The sequence below is a fragment of the Girardinichthys multiradiatus genome, chromosome 22 (assembly GCF_021462225.1).
Source record: "Girardinichthys multiradiatus isolate DD_20200921_A chromosome 22, DD_fGirMul_XY1, whole genome shotgun sequence".
In the NCBI taxonomy this organism is placed as follows: Eukaryota; Metazoa; Chordata; class Actinopteri; order Cyprinodontiformes; family Goodeidae; genus Girardinichthys; species Girardinichthys multiradiatus.
The window spans coordinates 21366022-21384894 of record NC_061814.1 but is presented as its reverse complement, the minus strand read 5'-3'; the positions used below and the strand labels follow the sequence as shown (position 1 = coordinate 21384894).

The 18873-nt window shown below is 38.0% G+C and overlaps 2 protein-coding genes across 8 annotated transcripts in view; one reads left to right on the top strand and one right to left on the bottom strand.

Annotated features, from left to right (window-relative positions):
- LOC124858981 (SH3 and PX domain-containing protein 2A-like) overlaps window positions 1-5790 on the top strand; it is a 106146-nt gene extending 100356 nt beyond the window's left edge. For 5 of the 7 annotated variants that reach the window (XM_047351347.1, XM_047351349.1, XM_047351352.1 and 2 more), the window contains 5 exons: window positions 111-228; window positions 315-643; window positions 941-990; window positions 1921-2040; window positions 2213-5790. In XM_047351347.1, the coding sequence (XP_047207303.1) occupies window positions 111-228; window positions 315-643; window positions 941-990; window positions 1921-2040; window positions 2213-4120 (2525 nt within the window). In that variant the 3' untranslated portion in view covers window positions 4121-5790. The remainder of the gene's footprint in view (window positions 1-110; window positions 229-314; window positions 644-940; window positions 991-1920; window positions 2041-2212) is intronic. The other 2 variants (XM_047351348.1, XM_047351350.1) reach the window with 1 other exon arrangement.
- A 4595-nt stretch (window positions 5791-10385) lies between these two features.
- Window positions 10386-18873, bottom strand: part of LOC124858658 (E3 ubiquitin-protein ligase NEURL1-like) — a 48884-nt gene continuing 40396 nt past the window's right edge. The window contains exons 5-6 of the mRNA XM_047350779.1: window positions 16334-16513; window positions 10386-13138 (exon numbers count right to left, since the gene is read on the bottom strand). Of these exons, the coding sequence (XP_047206735.1) occupies window positions 12894-13138; window positions 16334-16513 (425 nt within the window). The 3' untranslated portion in view covers window positions 10386-12893. The remainder of the gene's footprint in view (window positions 13139-16333; window positions 16514-18873) is intronic.

Genomic DNA, 18873 nt, shown 5'->3' with positions numbered 1-18873 from the left:
TAACGCTCCGTTTTTGCTTTCTCTTTCTTTGCCAATAATGTTTTGTTTTCAGATTTATGACATCTGTCAGATCTTTGCTGTTTTTTTTTTGTCATTCCCCTTTCTGACAGAAGAGAAGTACATCACAGTACGGCCTTACTCCAGTGAGGGCAAAGATGAAATTGCTTTTGAGAAAGGAGTCATTGTTGAGGTCATTCAGAAGAACCTTGAAGGCTGGTGGTTTATCAGATACGCCTCTGCCCTTTTGCTGTGGACGTTTTCCTCTGCCTTTATATAAGAAAATGCCAATTTTACGGTTGTCTCTTCTATCGTAGATACCAAGACAAAGAGGGCTGGGCTCCAGCTTCCTACCTCAAGAAAGTGAAGGATGATTTCTCTCCCCGTAAGAAGACCATTACAGTCCCAGTGGAGATCATCGGAAATATCATGGAGATCAGCAACTTGTTAAACAAGAAGGCCTTAAGCGAGAAGAACGTGCAGACTGAAGGAGTCCCTAAGAGTCCTCAGGTTGGCAGGAAGGAAATCAGCTTGCCAATCCCCTGCACTGAATCCAGCCCAGTTATTGCCCCACAGGAGGGAAAAAGCAAAATAGAGCCTGCCTCACCGGCTGTAGCCCGGATAGCCCCACATCGGGTGGAAATAGGTCAGTCATGGCAATTTTAGTTTATTATTTTCTTAAATAACTGGATAACTTTTCTCTTTTTTTTTGATAAATAATGTATTTTAAATCTATTTAAAGTTCTACAAATCACTTTATATTTTCAGTATTTATAAATGGAATGCTTTTTTCTTGTAATACCACACCAAAAAGAATACCAAGGCTGTTATACCTCAAATCGACACAAGTACAGGGTAATGCCATCCCCTTCCCCTGATGAAAATGGATGTATATAGAAACCCGACAGTTTTGTCTTTAGTTTTTAAGTTTTTGTTTTCACAGGTTCCCCTGTCCTGAGGCAAAAACCTCCTCCTCGTAGAGATACAACCCTGGTAAGAATATTCCTGCATCCCTTCATTTTGTTTTAGTTGTTATTTTATTAGCTACCATGGTTCGTCTCAGCTAGTGGTTTGGTACTTTAAAAGCTTTTTGGTAGTTTACTTTGGTATAATGTTAAAGAACAAACAAGCAACAATAACTAGGACTTCGAAAGCAAAAAGTTTGCAAATTTTTCCTGTTATTTATTATATATTTAATATGTATTTTTACTTATTTATTCCCTGAATTTCTCTGTGCTTTTTCTGCATGCTGTGAAAAAAAATGTATTTAGGTATTTTACAGTATCTGTATTTTTTCTGGTTTTGTTTTCTGCCACTTTTAAATGTTCAGATCATCATATTTATCAGACAAACATGACCTAAGTCAATACAAAATACAGTTTTCAAATGAGGATTTTATTTCTTGAACAAAACAACAATACAAAACAATCTGGCAGCATGGTGGATGTGATTGGTCTACTATTCAAAAAATGTGGTTATCATAACAAATGTATTATATAGGAAGCGGGGCTGGGGGGAGTTGCCAGAGGTCACTTTTTCATGTAGCTCCACGTAGCTTTTGGGGCTTTTTTACATAATTAATGAAATCATCATTAGAAAATTGCTTTTTATATATATAAAAAAAGAACAAAACTTACAAAATCTGTTATGGGTAAAATACATTTTCATAGCACTGTGTATGTACCTAGGTATTAATAAAATGCCATTTCGATTTTAGGTAAAACATCCTCAGATAAAGTAGTAGAGAAACAAAAAAAGATAGAACATTTTTTTTTTTTTTTTTGATAAAAAATGGGACAAATAAAAATAAAAATCTACTGTTTCAAGTTCACAAATCAGAATAGACTTAAACGCAATAGTGTACATGTACCCTGCCTTTTCACCCACGTTGATTAGATTTTAAAGTCTCTTTTCATCATTTAGGGATTTCAGTTGCCCTCCCCTCCAGAGCCCCCTGCAGTTGAAGCAGAGTATTACACAATCGCAGATTTCCAGTCTTGCATATCAGATGGCATCAGTTTTAATGGAGGACAGAAAGCAGAGGTAAACATTCTTTCAAGTAAAATCTATGAAACAAGATAATCATACATTTTGAAACCATGGATGTATGTGTAAGAAGTAGACTTCTTCCAATTAACTGTCACAAAGCTTAGCATCACTCCTGGATCAGAATCACTCTACTAGAAGAGTAAACAATTTTGTCTGTGTACTTTAGGTGATTGAAAAGAATGCTGGTGGATGGTGGTACGTCCAGATTGGTGAAAAGGAGGGCTGGGCTCCATGTTCCTACATTGACAAACGTAAAAAGCCCAACTTGAATCGAAGAACAAGCACTCTGTGCCGACCAAAAGTTCCCCCTCCTGCTCCGCCTGTGAAAAAACAGGATTCTATGGAGACAGCACCTCCCAGCAGCCCAGGATCGGAGGCTCCAGAGACTCCTGTATCTCCTGGGAGGCCAGTTTATGAAGAGCCAGAATACGATGTACCTGCAATTGGAGATCTGGACCTGGAATCTGAGTTTGAGTTTCTGAGGGGGGAAAGTTCCCTGGTGGATTTAAAGAATGAAGAAACTTCCTCAGAGAAGGGATCTCATTTGTCTTCTAAGCCATCTCCTGCTTCATCACTCCACAGCGCCTCCTTTAAATTTGGTGAATCATTTGAGGATGGCCAAGAAGGAGAAGCTGAGGCAGAGGAGGAGTGTATCTATGAGAATGATGGGTTCCTGCCCTTTAGGGAGACCCCGGAGAGGCAGTGCAGCAGAGACTCAAACTCTTCCAAAACAAGTGTCCTGTCAGAAACTGGCAAGACTGCAAACCAGGTATCAGGTGGATTGAGACCTGCTGGTAACAGGCTCAAAATCGACTTGAACGAGAGCCCACTTTCAGGCAAATCTGAGGAAGCATCCAGTCCCAAATCTGCTTCCTTTGAGTCAACCCCAGATCTGTCCAGACCAAAGAAAGACCATGAAGAGAGCAAGATGACCTCCTTCACCAAGTCTTCTTCTAAGCTAAGGCCTGTGGTGAGACCTAAGCCGCAGCTAGCCAAAACATCTAGTGCAGAGAAGATGGACATCAGCACCTTAAGAAGACAGCTGCGGCCAACAGGTCAGCTGAAGAATGGCACCAAAAGTAAAGGTGAAGATTCTGAGACAGCTTCAGTCATTTCCTCGGAAGATTCCTTTTCCTCTCAGAGTACATCTGATCTCTCATCCATCTATTCAAAAGGCAGCCGAGGTGAGTCTGACATGGAAGGCTGCAACCTGTATCGCACAACTGATCCCTATGAGAAAGTTCAAGACTCTGAGCTCAGCTTCCCCGCTGGGGTGGTGGTGGAAGTCCTTGAGAAGCAGGAAAGTGGCTGGTGGTATATCCGCTGGGGAGATGCAGAGGGTTGGGCTCCAACATACTTCTTGGAGCATGCCAGACAGCAAGACGACATGGGAGAGTACGAATCCTATGGTACCCCAACGAAACCTGGATGCCTCAGCAAGTCCAACAGTCTAGAAAAGAATGAACAAAGGGTGCGGGTGTTGAACAACATCAACCAAAATCTAAAGAAGGTCATGCCACCCATTCCTTCCAAGCCTCCAGGTGGTCTCTCCAAACCTACAAGCTTGTTTGGCTCACTTAAACAAAATAGCAACAAACAACAGCAGGTTGTCAGACCTCAGTCTGTCTTCATCTCTGCACCAATCAGAGATGGTTCCAGCCCTGTTGTGTCCCTCAGGAGAAATGAGTCTCTGAACTCAACAGACAACCCACGTGTCAGCCCCACAGTGCGACGCAATGCTTCTTTTGGCGCTGTGCCTCGCAGCCTTCCATCGAACAACGGGAACAGATCTGGTACCGGTAGCTCAGAGTCTTTAGGCCTGAGCTCTAAGAGGAATGCTCTTCCAGTGTCTCCTGTGAAACCTAAACCCCACATCATCCATAACAACCTCAGGGAGGTGTACGTCTCCATTGCAGATTACCACGGTGACAAGGAGACTATGGGATTTCCTGAGGGGACAAATCTGGAAGTTCTTGAAAGAAACCCTAATGGCTGGTGGTATTGCAAAGTTCTAGACAATGGAAAGCCAAGGAAAGGGTGGGTTCCCTCTAATTACCTTGAGAAGAAACAATAAAACTGACAGTGCCATAAACATGCATTTCAAGTCTTACAGATGAATTGGTTTATTCTAAAAGGCTAATCTGGTACCTTCATCAATACAAGTGGCAAGGTAAAATTTTAATTAAGAAATTAAGAAATAAGAAAGGCTCATTTTACCAGATGTAATCTGGTAAAATGAGACTATATGTTGAAGTGCATAAGACCTTGCATGAAAAGCTTGGGATTTAGTGTCAAAACCAAAGGGCAGTAGAATTACTGAATATTTACCAGCAATTACAGGGCCTTGCAAAAATATTCACTTCTCTTGAACATTTTCACATTGTCATTTTGTATTAACAGTTGTGTATTCTGTTGAGAGTTTATGTGATAGACCAACACAAAGTAGTGCTGTAAAGAAAATGATGAAGTTTTTGCAACGTTTTAGAAATAAAAATACGAAAACCTTTACTGTGACGCCACTAAATAAAATTAAACGCAACCGGTGGGTCGTGCACTCCACAATTCTAACTTTTGTGGATGAGTGGCAAGAAGAAAGCCATTGTTCAGAGCAGGGGTTCCCAAACTTTTCCATACCATGGCTCCCCAAACAGCATTAGCTTCTGGGCGGGAACCCTTTTGCTAAACCACAGACGATGCTAAGAATTATGTAAACAAAAACATAAACTTTTTAAAATGTCTTTTACTAACTATTCAATAATCAATACATTTCTTTAATGTAAGAATATTATTAAAATATGTTAACACAATTACAATCCCACTGAATAAAATTCAACAAACTGTTGAGAATAAGAACAGTGTTTTTTTTTTTATCATCACAACCTTTCTTAGGTCCCTCTAGCGCCCCCTGGCGGCCCCGCTTTGAAACCCACAGGTTTGCAGTTTGCAACAAGCCATGTATTGCTTCGGGGGACTGAAAAATGACACATTTGAGATTTGAATTTGAGAAATTCAAGATTTGTATTACATTTCCTTTCACTTCACAATTTTGCACTACTTTGTGTTTGTGTATTAAATACAATCCCAAAGAGATCCACTGAAGTTTGTGGTTGTCACAAGCCAAATTGTGGAAAAGTGCAAGCGTCATGAATACTTTTGCATGGCACTGTAAATTTAACTTGAAGGCTGTCTTTATTTTTCTAATCCTTGAACCATTTTTGTAACTTTTGAATGCATTTCCTAACACTTTTTAAGAAATTAAGGCTCACTGCATGTTTAAAGTGATTCATTATATCAACAACACCTTTTACTTATTTTTTGCTAAAGAAAATCTAAGCTGCTTCGCGTTAGTCACTTCTTGTTTATATATCTTTATACTGTACGTCTTCTTTATGTAAATCAGTTTATCCATTTTTTTAAATATTGTTCCAAAGAGACGTATTGTGAGCATCTCAGATTTTCAGTATTTTGTTAAAGCCATTTAACTTGCAATATCTCGTTTTATCTATCTTTTTTCTGATAAAATCAAATCTTGCATGAAAAATAATTTATTCATTCTTTAATCTTGTATTAAAAAATCACAGCTTTAAACTGCTCCATCAAAACAATAACATTTTGAATTTCTGCTGGGCAGTAAATTTGACCTAATTCTTTTTTTGGGGATGCTCTTTTTTAATGCAAAATGTGTGACCATTTACAATAACTGAAGTGCCAAAAATGACTCTAATAAATGCACTTTTTAACATACGTGTGTTTTGTTTTTTGCATAAATGATGTGTTTTGCACAATTTAGGAACAGTTCATTAGATTACAGGTTTGCACATAAAAAATTTTATTAACGACTGGATGAACACAAATTTAGAACTAGTGAATTATTGATTTTCTTTCTTCAAATATTTGACAAGAAACTAAAAAATGCGTCTTTCAAAATGTAATCAAAGGCAGTCATCTTAATTAGCGTAAAAATGATGACTACAAGAACTAATTATCTAAAATAATTGCGAATTAAGGTCTTAAATAATGAACAATATAATAGCAAGACATAATCACTGAGATCAAACAACAGAGTTGTTTTCAACCATGAAAAAGGGGAAAGATTCCAAATCACAGTCTGTTTACATAAAGACAAATTTCAGATGTAGGTTGATAAATACAGCAAAAAATAAGATTAGATGTGTTAGTAAAATAGTTCATGTTTGATTATTTGGCATTTATATTCTCAGTTCTAACCCACAGGCCTTAATCGGCTTTAGATTTAGAAAACCAGCATGTTTTGCTCACCAAGTTTCTTAATTTATCTCCAAATGAGAAATTAAATGGTTGAAGTTACCAGAGTGGCATCGTTATTACTGCAGTCTATAATACTGCAACCTTCAGCTATAAACAGATTAAAAGGAAACTTGAACACTGGGGTAGTTTTACAGAGAGTTGTCACTCATTACTTACTGATTAGATTAGGTGCCTCAAACATAATAAAATTTACTTATATTAAATATGTAAATCAGTATATTAGAACATTTTATGTTATGCTTATCTTGATTGTTTCCAGATGCAAATGATAATTTACAAGGTAAGAAACAACAGAAGATGTGCTGGACAAAACTTTACATCCACTCATCATTTTCATATCATTTATTTACTGTCAAATTAATTTCCGCCTTCAGTGATGCAATTATTTTTCCAGACTTAAATTAACAAAAACTCTAATGTACAAGTCTGAATTTATTGCCATCTACACATTTTCAAACTCATCATCCATAATTCAGTCTACATACAAGATTGATTTGTGTAGGGTTTTCTTTGACATTGGTATGTTTCCTGGCACTGTCCTGGTTTATAAGCTTTCTTTGTTTAGTTGTCAGATTTTCACTATCTTTGAGGTCAGTACCATTGCAGAAGCTAAATGATTGCTTGCTTTTTCCATTAGGTATGAGTGTGTGAATGCATGTTTGTTTGTCCTGTTGTTCTCTGTGTTGCCCTGTGGTGGACTGGTGACCTATCCAGGGTGTAGTCCACCTCTTGCACAATGCCTGCTAGAGATAGGCACCAACCCCTGCCTGACCCTGCAAGGATAAGTGGGTATAGATGATGGATGGATGGATGTCTGACATTGAATGAGACTAAACTTTTCATTTTTTCGGCCAGTTAGGATTACCCAAATTATTTGTGCGACTTTGCTCTCCATAAGCCACTTTGTAACTAATTTAGTAGTATGCTTAGGGCCATTGTCCAATGGAAGACCCAGCTGTGGCCAAGCATTAACTTTCCTGCTAATATCTTGAAATGCTGCTTCAATATTTCCACATAATGTTCTTTGCTCATTATGCCATTTAATTTGCAAACTATACCAGTCCCTCCTGCAGCATAACACACCCATGCAACATGATGCTGCAATAACTAGTTTAAAGTTGGGATGGCTTTGTCACGCCCGTAAGCTTCCACCTTTTTCTTCTGAATTTAAAAATGGTCATTGTGACTAAAAACTTTTAATTGTCATTTCAACAGACTACAGGACAAGTCTCCGAAAATTAAGGTTTTTGAAGCTAAGTGCAAATACAAATTGTAATTTGGCTTTTTATGTCGCTGGACTACTGGTTTGTTCCTTGTTGAGTTTCCTTTAGGACTGCTTTCACTGTCCCACTAGCTTCTGTTAGTTACTTGACAATGTCTTCCGCTTCTCTGATGTGGTCTCTGGGACACAGATTCCCCTTGAACACAGACACTTATATGGTGTTTTGACTTGGTAATTGTTAATCATTCAAATAAATAATCGTGGAACCTTTAGGCACCTGGGAAATTTACCTAAGGATGAACCAGACCTCTGAAGATCCACAATTCTCTTCCTATATTTTGGCTGACTTCCTTTTATTTTTCCATCATGACACACATGGAAGCACTGGTTTAAGGTATTGACTGAAAATGCATTCACATAGAAACTTAATAATGCATGAAATTATAATCTGGGTTTTCCCAAATTGTGTAAAATTATTCATTCATCTGGAAGATTTTGGTTTGACATGATTTTTTTTTAAACTTTCAAAGCATATGTTTCTGACTAAAAGTAATGACATTATGTTGTATCCACATCAGAGGCCTGGCGTGGATACAACAACTGCATCTGATAGTGAATCTGAGGACGGAGCTGAAAGATAAGGGTGATGGCAAGGAGGCCTTACAATCTTAAAGACTTAAAGCTCATTGCAAAAGATAAATTGTCAAATACCATTGTAAACATACAAAAAGCTGGTCAGCATTTATAAGAAGAGTTTTGTTTGCTGTAATGTTAATAAATATGTTTCCATTGAATATTGAAAAGGGTAAAATTTATTTTTGACAGCCTTTTTTTAGCGTGATGTAAACTGAAGCAGTTTTTTAAAACTGATTATATCCTAAGAAATTAAATGTATTTTAATTAGCTGTAAACCGAAAATAATCATAACTAACAGAAATAAAGGGTTGAAAACATCAGTTTGTGTGTAATTAATCTACATAATTCACTTAGTGAATTGAGAAACTGAAATAAATTAACTTTAATATGCAGACATCAAGGTGCAAGTCCAGTATTGACCACTGGATGGCAACATTGCACAGTATCTTGGTAAGGATTAAATACTATCAGAGTAACTTACTGGGTGACTTCATCAACTCAGTAATTAAATAGTGTGGCATTGACTACAATCAGTTGACACTTTGAAACATTATGGTATTTAATTTTACAGTTTGTCCACAAATTGTACAGAAGAAAAGATTTCACATCACACTGAACACCTAACACCAGCTTACTGGTGCAACAAGAAGACAAGAAAACTAAAACTCAAGACTCTCTGATGTCTAGTTAAAATTCAATATCAATGTTGTCTACTATTTTTTTGAAATCCAAACTCAATACCTTAATAGATGGTGTTTGTGTTAGGCCAAGCAGCTGTCTGGCAGAGATAGTGCAACTCAGCTAGAACATGTCTGGCAAGACACTTTGAGCCTTTAAAAGGCTGTCGGCCAGGTTCACTGAGAGGTCTTTGTGGAAATTCTGTGTACACAGACACCGGCGGGATACGATGCATTCATGTCACTTTCACAGACTCTACCTGCAGGTTTTCCTCTTACCTCTGAGAATACTCAGCCACGAGTGGCAGCTGCCGCTGCCCTGTTTCATGTCTGGACGTCATGGGCTGTACTGGTGCCTGTTGGACTGGGCCATAAGACAGTGCTGCTGCAGCAGAACCCCACAGACAGGCTCGTAAATAACAGATAATGTTCTCTGTGACCAGGTCTACGTACCATGAATGTAAACACTTTGTCTGTGAGTTACGGTCGTTTACTAAAAGCTCTTGCCTTTGTTATTCATATAGTATATTGCGCAATGTTAGTCAAGTACAGTTGTGAGGATTGTTCAGTGCAGAGTGCCTTTTTGGTCTCTAGGTCTTTCCCAACTTCTGAGTTGTGTTCCCATCAAACATTTTTGATGCATATTTAGGGGAAACCTAATGACATTCATCCTATCTTATACCCTATATGTGCCAAATTGACTTCATATTCATGCTGTGCAGAAGAGCTGCAGCAGCAAAATCACAAGATTCCCCCTTTTATTACAATTTAAGCCAAACGGCTGGACCTAAGTAAAGAATGACCTTCCTATGCATTGGAAAGAGGTAGAGGCGTATACACTTCTTTTGTGTATTATGATTATTTAAATAAAGACAACAGCACAAAGAGCAGTGTTACAGACTTTATTTAACAAACAAAACATAACTCATATTCAGATACCATTAGATTATTTTAACAGCTTTTGCGAAAGAAAAGCAAACCAAACACATTGTCTTGTCCCGCATACACTTTGTAACTTATTTGCTGGTATTTATTTTATTTGGACTAAAAATATTTGGTCACATCTGATCAATGAGTCTAACTTTTAAATGTCAGTTTTGGGATAAACATACTAAGGTTTATTCCCTTAAAGTGGTGCAGCTATGGCTCTTTATCCCTTAGAAGAAATGCAGATAGGAAAGACACAGCTAGCTTGGCTCTTTGCAAGAGAAGAAATATTCAAGTTAATATTTTATTGCATGGGGCTGCACGGTGGCACAGTTGGTAGCACTGTTGCCTTGCAGCAAGAAGGTCCTGGGTTCGATTCCCGACCAGGGGTCTTTCTGCATGGAGTTTGCATGTTCTCCCCGTGCATGCGTGGGTTCTCACCGGGTACTCCGGCTTCCTCCCACAGTCCAAAGACATGCCTGTTAGGTTAATTGGTCACTCTAAATTGTCCTTAGGTGAATGAGTGTGTGCATGGTTGTTTGTGTGTTGCCCTGCGATGGACTGGCAACATGTCCAGGGTGTACCCCGCCTCTCGCCCATAGACTGCTGGAGATAGGCACCAGCTCCCCCACAACCCACTATGGAATAAGTGGTAGAAAATGACTGACTGACTGACTGATATTTTATTGCATTGTACATGTTTAAAATCTAAATTTACATATAGCAACTCACTATTTCACCAGTGAATTGTTTCAAAATTTAGATTTTTTTAATTCATTTTATGGCTAAGACTTGTTGCCAGGAAAGCTGACCATTATTTGTCTTGACCTGATGATCAGAAGTTTAACATTTATTTATATTTTACTTGTTTTGTTTGGTTTATATTAATAACTTTTGAAGTACAAAATAGCGTAAAATCATTTTTGTTACAGAGATGCAGAATAGTTTATTTTCTCTTTTGGGTTATCTTTTTTTGTTCTTATAGAACTCTATTTCCAAAAAAAGATGGCTCAAATGTGAATAAAATTGTAAAATGGTTTTTAAATTATATACACTATATTCCTGTCGAATTTGGGTATGTGTTAACATCTGCTTAATAGGTAGTCAAAGCTGTTCCAGAACTGATTGGAATCGGAAAGTTTCTGTTAACTCTTTCTTTAACCAATCATGCTATAGACCTGTTGCATATTTCTGGAGTCCTAATCCAAAACATATGAAGATTTATAGATACATTTCCTACCTTAGCCACACATGAAAAAATGCACAGTGATGATTTTACTATAACAGCATCAAAAATAAATATGCTTTCAAATGTACAAGCAATGTCTCAGTCCTCACGAGTTGTTTCTTTGTCTGTTTTCTATTAAAAATCCTCCACAGTGTCATATTTCTGCTCAGGCATTTTTGGTCAAAAAATAACCAGCTATGATTGAAACACCTGAACATCCGCTAACATTGAATACAGGATTCTAGCATGGTACAACAAAACGTTCACGGGGTTCCTGTAGATGCATGGATGTGTCATTCATCTGTCAGTTCAGCAATGCGAGAACAATTACTCTAGCCTGGAAAAATATGGAATATTGACATAGAAACATGAACAAACTCTATGAGGGGGACAAAAAAATACAATGCACACTACTATCAAGGACATTCATGTGTCCAGTTACACATAAATATAATAAAGTTGTATTTCTAGGTGTGTGCTAAACAACTCATGTCTTATAAACTAGAGCCACAAAAAAATGATTTTTTTATGAAAATGAACCTTAACATTTTTTCGTTTTTTCACATTGAACTGCTTAATACACAAACTCAGAAACCTAATTCAAACGTTATACAACAAACTTGTAACTGGTAATGTTTTTCCTGCAGTGATGAGATGACAAGTTTAAAGCATCAATCAGTATCTACAATAATAAATGAGTGATGCAATGTTTCAGAAAGAGCCAGAAAGCATTCTTACCTATTCAAATATTAATATATAGTACAAGGGTAGACATGTGAAAATATTGTGAGCTAGCTTTTATAGACGGAGAGCAGCATTTGGAAAATTATATGCAAATAAAATTCTCACAGTTCTTTCATCCTTTTTTACTGATTGCACACTTGCAACCGCTTAAAGATGCTTTCAAGGGATTCTTACAATGAAGAAGAGCTTGATTCAACACCTTAATGGAAAAACTACTCCAGTACCAACCACTCTTTATTTGGATAACCTTTTGTGCAATTACAGAATCCAGCGGGGTTACTGAGCAGCCACAGAGAGGAGGGCATGACAGCCAAAAACCAGAACATGTATTTCAACATCTTGGTGATCTAAAACTTCCTGTTTCCTCAAAGGTTCACACACAGCTGAACCACCTCCACCCCCCATCTCAGTCTCAAACGTACAACATCATCTATCCTCCTCTGCCTCTGTCGTCGCTGATTCACATCTTCAATCCTCATCAAGCGTGACCTTCTCCAGTGACATCGTTCTCACTTTTTGCATCATTTTCAGTCTGCTCTGCCTGGAGTTCAGAGAACCTCAGATGGAGGGATATTCTGCAAAACACTTCACTTTACACATTACAGTTCCTTAAAGGTAGTTTTTTTCACTGGAAATCAGGATGCCTTCTGGAAATCTTCCCTTGATTTCCTCTTAGTTTTGAAAAACAATTGATTCTTCCTCTTAAACAACTTTCTGACTTAATGCTTCCTGACAAGCAGTGAAGACGCAGCTGGTCAAACCCACAGATTGGTTCTGTTTGTTATTGTCCTCGGCTCTGGACAATCTCCGTTTAACTTAGATGGAGAGATCATGAAAGGTAACTGCATTAAATGGGACATATGCCTCTTCAGATACCTCTTCCTCTTCAGATATTGAAGTGATTCGGGGTGTGATATTATTTTGTTTTTGCCATAACACTTATTTAGCTTTTGTTGATCTCACTTTCTAATGGCTTAACATGATGTCTCCTATTATTTAGGCAAACAGTTTTAATAAACAAGCTTAAAGTCCTGCTGTAGAGTACCTGAGCCAGATTATAATTTGTGCTTAGTTTAATAAGTCTTGCATGGCTTTTGCAAAGTCTTGAACATTGTCTAATGCACACCTAAGTATTCCGGTAGGTCTTGATAATGTCTTTGATTGTTCGTCGGCAGATGGGGCAGCACGCATTGGCCATCTTCTTGAGCTTCAGGCCACAGGCGTAGCAGAGACACATGTGACCGCATGCGTAGAGTACGGTGTCTACCATGTTCTCGTAACAGATGGCGCATTCGTCACTCCATGAGCTGGAACAAGATGGTAAGGTAGGGGACTGTGGATGGCTGGAAATCGGGGAGCTTGGGGTTGTACCTAGGAAGAGGAAGAAGTAAAAGAGAAAAAAGAGCTGAAATGCAAGAAACCTTCCAGGTAGTGCAGACAGAAAAGTCTAAACTCTGCGCACTCTACAGGAAACATGGATTAGACAAAACAGTGTGACCGCTGAGAGATGGAGTGAGCTGAACTCCTGATCTCTCTATAAGGCAATGTGCTTTTGGGGACGTTTCTTGCTGTTTTTTACTCCAAAGTTAACATACCACATGCCACCTGCTGAAACAGTTTTGCTGATTGATCAATGACACCCATTGCAACAACTCTTCCTGCTACTGTAAACAGCTTATAAACAGCTTAGGAAGGGCTCAAAGAACACAGAAAGACCCTGAAGTGTTCATCTGGTAAATAAACACCCCCAGATAAAAATCAGATGGCTCTGTTCTCACTGTTCTCAAAAGAACCCCATCAGATAATCCACATAGCCCTATACCTAATGTCCTTTGTAGAAATACTTTTCATATAATTTCTAGTTATTTCTCCTTGACCTGACTAGTTAGCACTACTTGGAAAGCAAAAAGGAGGATCTACTTGTGACCAAAGCATTATTGCTGTTGTAATGCAAAGAAGACCTCAGATCTGAGCTTCCTCCAAGGCCCTTCAACATATGCTTGACAGATTATGGCTCTTGTCATAACAATCTCTTATCCCAAGCCAAGGCATCCCAGAGTATATATCCCCTTGCAAACTATTGTTGTAAATTCTATTCAAATCACCAAACATCAAAGGTAGCATATGTATCCCATATGATGCATATTCCAAACCTATTAGGCCCTGTATTGAAAGCATATTGCCACCATCTAGTAATTGGATGTATGCCCAATTATGCGTTATTTGGTTGAAATGCCTATTAAATACCAAGATACCAATATCAAGAAAAAATATAATTGTGATAAAAACGGATTTAACGTGACAATGATAAACTCTTATCATTTGTTAGTTCTGCAAACCACAAAAACTGACAGTATGGCTTGGATTGTTACATTTGCGATTTCTTCTATTTTTAGAGCAGTTTTTGCGTTTGTAGGGTTCTAACAGAATAATGTATAGTTTTGTAGTGAAAACGATCGTGATGAATTTCATGAACTTTTTATCATTATTTTAAAAGATATTATAAAAGATTGTGATAAATATTAATTCCATCCCTCTTTTCATTGGGGGGTCAGCCCCCTTGATGACCCCTTTTCTGGAAGCTTCAGCTCCTGGTGAAACATTGTAGTTCAGAGACAATGGGTAGAACACTGAACCAGTGAAACCAGCAAGACATTTTGCTCAACCGGATTGCAAAGAGGGGTCATCACCTTTTAAGATTTGGTTGCAATACATATTTTTGTTTGCATTGTATGCCTTCTTCCAAAAATTATATAAAAGTAGCAATACTTAATCCATTCTGCCTTATTAGCGCTCACCAATACTTTTTTGAGGGAAGGTCCTGAAATGATTTTTTATTTCCTACAAGCTTGTGTGTGCACATTACTTGGTTCCAAATCCATAGGAGCCTCCAAACATCTGAAACCCAGTACCAGGAAAAACAGTCCAATATCACTGCCACAGCAGGAGTGCTGACTTCATTCCAGCTGAGAGACAGATGAAGGTGGCTTAACCCCTGAGCCTAAACATAAGCACTAAATGCACTTTCAGCTGGATATGTAAGAAATTTGCCTCAGAATGTAGTAACTAAAGAAGCATCGGGGCCAATGATTGCTGTACCACTGGGTTTCCTCCAAATGTCAGTCAGTATTTATGTCAAATATTTTGTCATTTTGCCTTGCTCCTGAGACAACACAGACACCACGGATGAAAGCTTCATATCACCAAGGTAAATATTTCCAAAACATGTCTTTTGTGAACTAATGTCTTTTTGCTGTTCCGTCACTGTTCAGTCAGTTTTACTGCATTCCTCACTTGCACAAGTATTCATACTTGTTGAACTTGTTTACATTTTGTGACATTGCAACAACAAACTGCATGTAATTTATGAATTAAATATTAATTATGAAGAGGAGACAAAGCGGTGGATGGCTTTTGAATATTTTGACAAAGATGGAGAGGATCATTGAACAGCATTTGTCAAATCTTGCCACAGAAATAAATTGGATTTTGGTCTGGACTTTGACTTTCTAACAAATCAAGATGCTTAGAACTAAACCATTCCTTTGTAGCTCTGGCTGTTTTCAGAGCTGTTTAATGCTGAAAGTTGAAACGCCATCACAGGTTTCTTCCAGGATTACAAGGTATTTTGCTCCATCTATTCTCCTATCAACTGTTACCCTCTTCCCTGTCCTTGCTAAAGAAAATCAGCCCACATCATGTTGGGGATGTTGTATTCTAGGTGTTCAATGCTTTGCCCCACATGGCATTTTACATGTAGACCGAAAACTTGACTTTATAGCATGAACAACTTATTATTTTTTTTTTGTGAAACACATTTTCCCGCCTCAGCTGTGAATCTCTGAAGCCTGCAGCGTGCGTCTCAGATTAATGCTCTCTTTGCCTGAGCTGCCAGTTTAGCTTGAGAATCATGTCTTGGAAATTATTAAACTGGGCCACATTCTTTGTGTTTTTAGGATATGGATTTAATTTCATGCAGCTGTTTGCTCACTAATGCTTTCTAACATACATTTATTTTAAGAATAAGTTACACACAGGTTAACTCTGTTTACTAAACAGGTGCCTTCAGGCAATTGCTTTTACTGGATTTTATTTAGGGGCATTACATTAAAAGGGCATGTGTCTTTTTCCTTCCCCTTCTTCATTATGCCCTACTCTGTGTTAGTATGTCACATAAAATTAAATTTAGCTTTATGGTTCTAGTGTGGCAAAATATAAATAATACAAGGGGCTATGGATAGTCAGTGTTTGAAATATTGAGAGAGTGATGGCAAGAAATATCTTTTCTGTCTAAATTTCTGTTACTGTAAACAGCTCAGCAGCTCAATGGTTGAAAATCAAATTTGTATTGGAGCAACTTTAGTTTGCATGCCATGTTTTGGCAGTGTCACAAGTAGAGGAAGAAGTGAAAATAAAATTGTTTCTAAAATTGTTTTTAACTTTGAACTGAAGTGAAGATGTTCAGACTGAGAAACCATCAGAATATTTGGAGCTGAAACATACACAGCTGTGGAAAAATAAAAGGTTCCAAAGACAATTTAGCATTCCAGGAAACCTTGGACCAACCTGTGGAAATGGAAAATAGCGTGTGGTAGTTGGAGTTGAGGCTTGAATTCAGATTGATGTTCAGTGTGCTGTTGAGGTTAGATCCAGAGTTTCCACTGCACAGCATTGTTGGGGTGTTGGGTGTACATGATGGGGAGCTGGGTACAGATGAGCCTTGATGATCTGGAGGCAAAGATGAGCCTAGGATAGAGAGAAGACACCCGAGTTAACATCTGCTTTCAAAAAAAACCTGTCTACATAACTTGTGAAGAGTTAAATACAGTGGATTAACAAATATGCGGGTAAATGTAGCTGGAGTGTAGATGTTTTGTTCATCTAACTGCCTCAGACTGTCCTTCTATTTCTTTCACACACATTAACTCAGCTCTATCACCAAACAGATGACTAGTGAGTCCATAGTGTATGTGTGTGGGTGTAAAAGAGTGAGTCACGAGCTTACAGCCCCCTCTCCCTTCCTTCTTCACGAACCCATGATCCTACTGGGTAAGATACAAAACAACTTCCACAGACTATCTGTTGTCTGAACCATATGATCCATCCCCATCTGCACCCCATAACCATCGGTTCTCATACTGGCAGATCATACCTCCTCAAACACGAAAATATTGACCAAGTTCCCCCATTGTCTACACATTGTTTTTTAGCTAACCATGCCTGACACACACCGTCACAGTCATGTATTTGTTCCCACAATCATGACGTTGATGCCTTACACCATTTGCAAACATTTATTTATTTATAAGTGTTCAAGAGGGCATGGTTAAAGGAAGACACACACATGCACTAATAGTGAGAAACCACAGAAAAAATACATTAAGCTTAATAACTTTACATGGTGTGTTTCACAATGCTTTCTGCATGTTCTGATGTATTGCTCTGAACTCTTGGGCCTTTTCTTTAGTGCATTTTTAACACTGCACTCTCAGTTTGAGTTACATAAACAAATTATAGCAGGTTTTTATGGAACAACCAGTTAGTTGCTAAAAAGGTCAACACAGAAAGAAAACTTGAACATACTCTTTCAGTAATTTATTTGTCTTTTTAAGGTCAGCGTTGAGATTGATGATTGTACCAATTTGCTGAGACACCATCTGCCAGGATCATATATTGATTATTTTGTATTACAGAGGGGACAGAGGTGCACACATGTTTACAGAACCCTTACATTATCACCTTAAACTGACCTTATTGGGAGTTTCACCAAGGGTAAAAGTCTTGGTGAGCACTAATAAGGCAGAATAAATAACGTTCTATCCCTTTCATCAGGGGTACCTTTCATCTTCTCTTGGATGAATATATTGTTGGTGTTGTGGCATCCGTTGTCTGTAGCTGTGTTCGAGGTTTCACCGAGACTTATTTGTGTTTGAGCCTTTCGTGTTTAGTGGCTTCAAGCACTTGTTTATTAAATGTAGCGATATATCATATTATCAGTTTATATGGCAAACTGCTTGTCTACACATTGCAGCATTCTTTTGCCAATTGCAAATTGGACATTTACCCTCTTGCTGCCCTTCGCCTGCTTCTGGAAGACAGATGTTGCAAAGATGTGTAAAGGATTGCTAGAGCATTCAGTCAAGGGCAGAAATTTGGGAATCAGTTGCAAATAGATGGATACAAAGGGATGCTTTTAGGTTTTCCAAAGTATTAAAAAAAAATATTTTCCAAAAACAAATCTATAGGCATGTGGCATGCATTTTTCAGCCCGCTTTACTCTGATACCCCTGAATAAAATCTAGCACAATCAATTGTCTTTAGAAGTCACCAGGGTAGAAAACAAAATAGTGTAAATGCAGATGTTCTGTGAGGGGCTCAGAGGTTTGTTAGAGAACATTAGTAAACAAAGAGCAAGGTTGTGAAAAACCTGAAACAAGAAAACAAACTATACAGGTTCACCTGAACACACCACAATAATATAAGGTGTTGGCAGCATCATGGCAGCATCTGTACGATGCTTTTCGTCAGCAACATGGAAGTTCAAACTGAACATTGTGCAGCACTGGTGGAATATCTAATAAAACTGGACCAATACAGAATTTGAGAAAGACTTGATAACTGATGTTCACAGAACCTCTCCATTCAATCTGACTCAAAATTAGCCATTGCAAAGGTGAGTGGATACTAGTAAATTAAATCTCTAAATGTGCAAAGGCCATCCCGAAAGACTTGCAGATGTAATTGCAGTGAACAGTGATTCAATAAAGTCTTAACTCTGAATTCAAACACATGTTTTTCTTTTCAGATTTTGATTCATAAACAGATTTGAAAATCATTTATAATTGGCCTTCTGTCCAATTATGCACTACTTTGTGATCATCTATCACATATAAACCTGATAACATACACTGGAATTTGTGCCCGTGGCATGACAACATGTCATAAAGATCACAGGGGTATAAATATATTTTATAAATACATTTTGCAAGTCACTGTTAAGGTCTGTTAAAACAGAACTTTAGTTTTGCCTTCTTCGCTTGCAAATCAGATTATTTTTCTATATGAAATCATTTGGAAAGATTTGCTGCACATCTAGAGGTACAGGG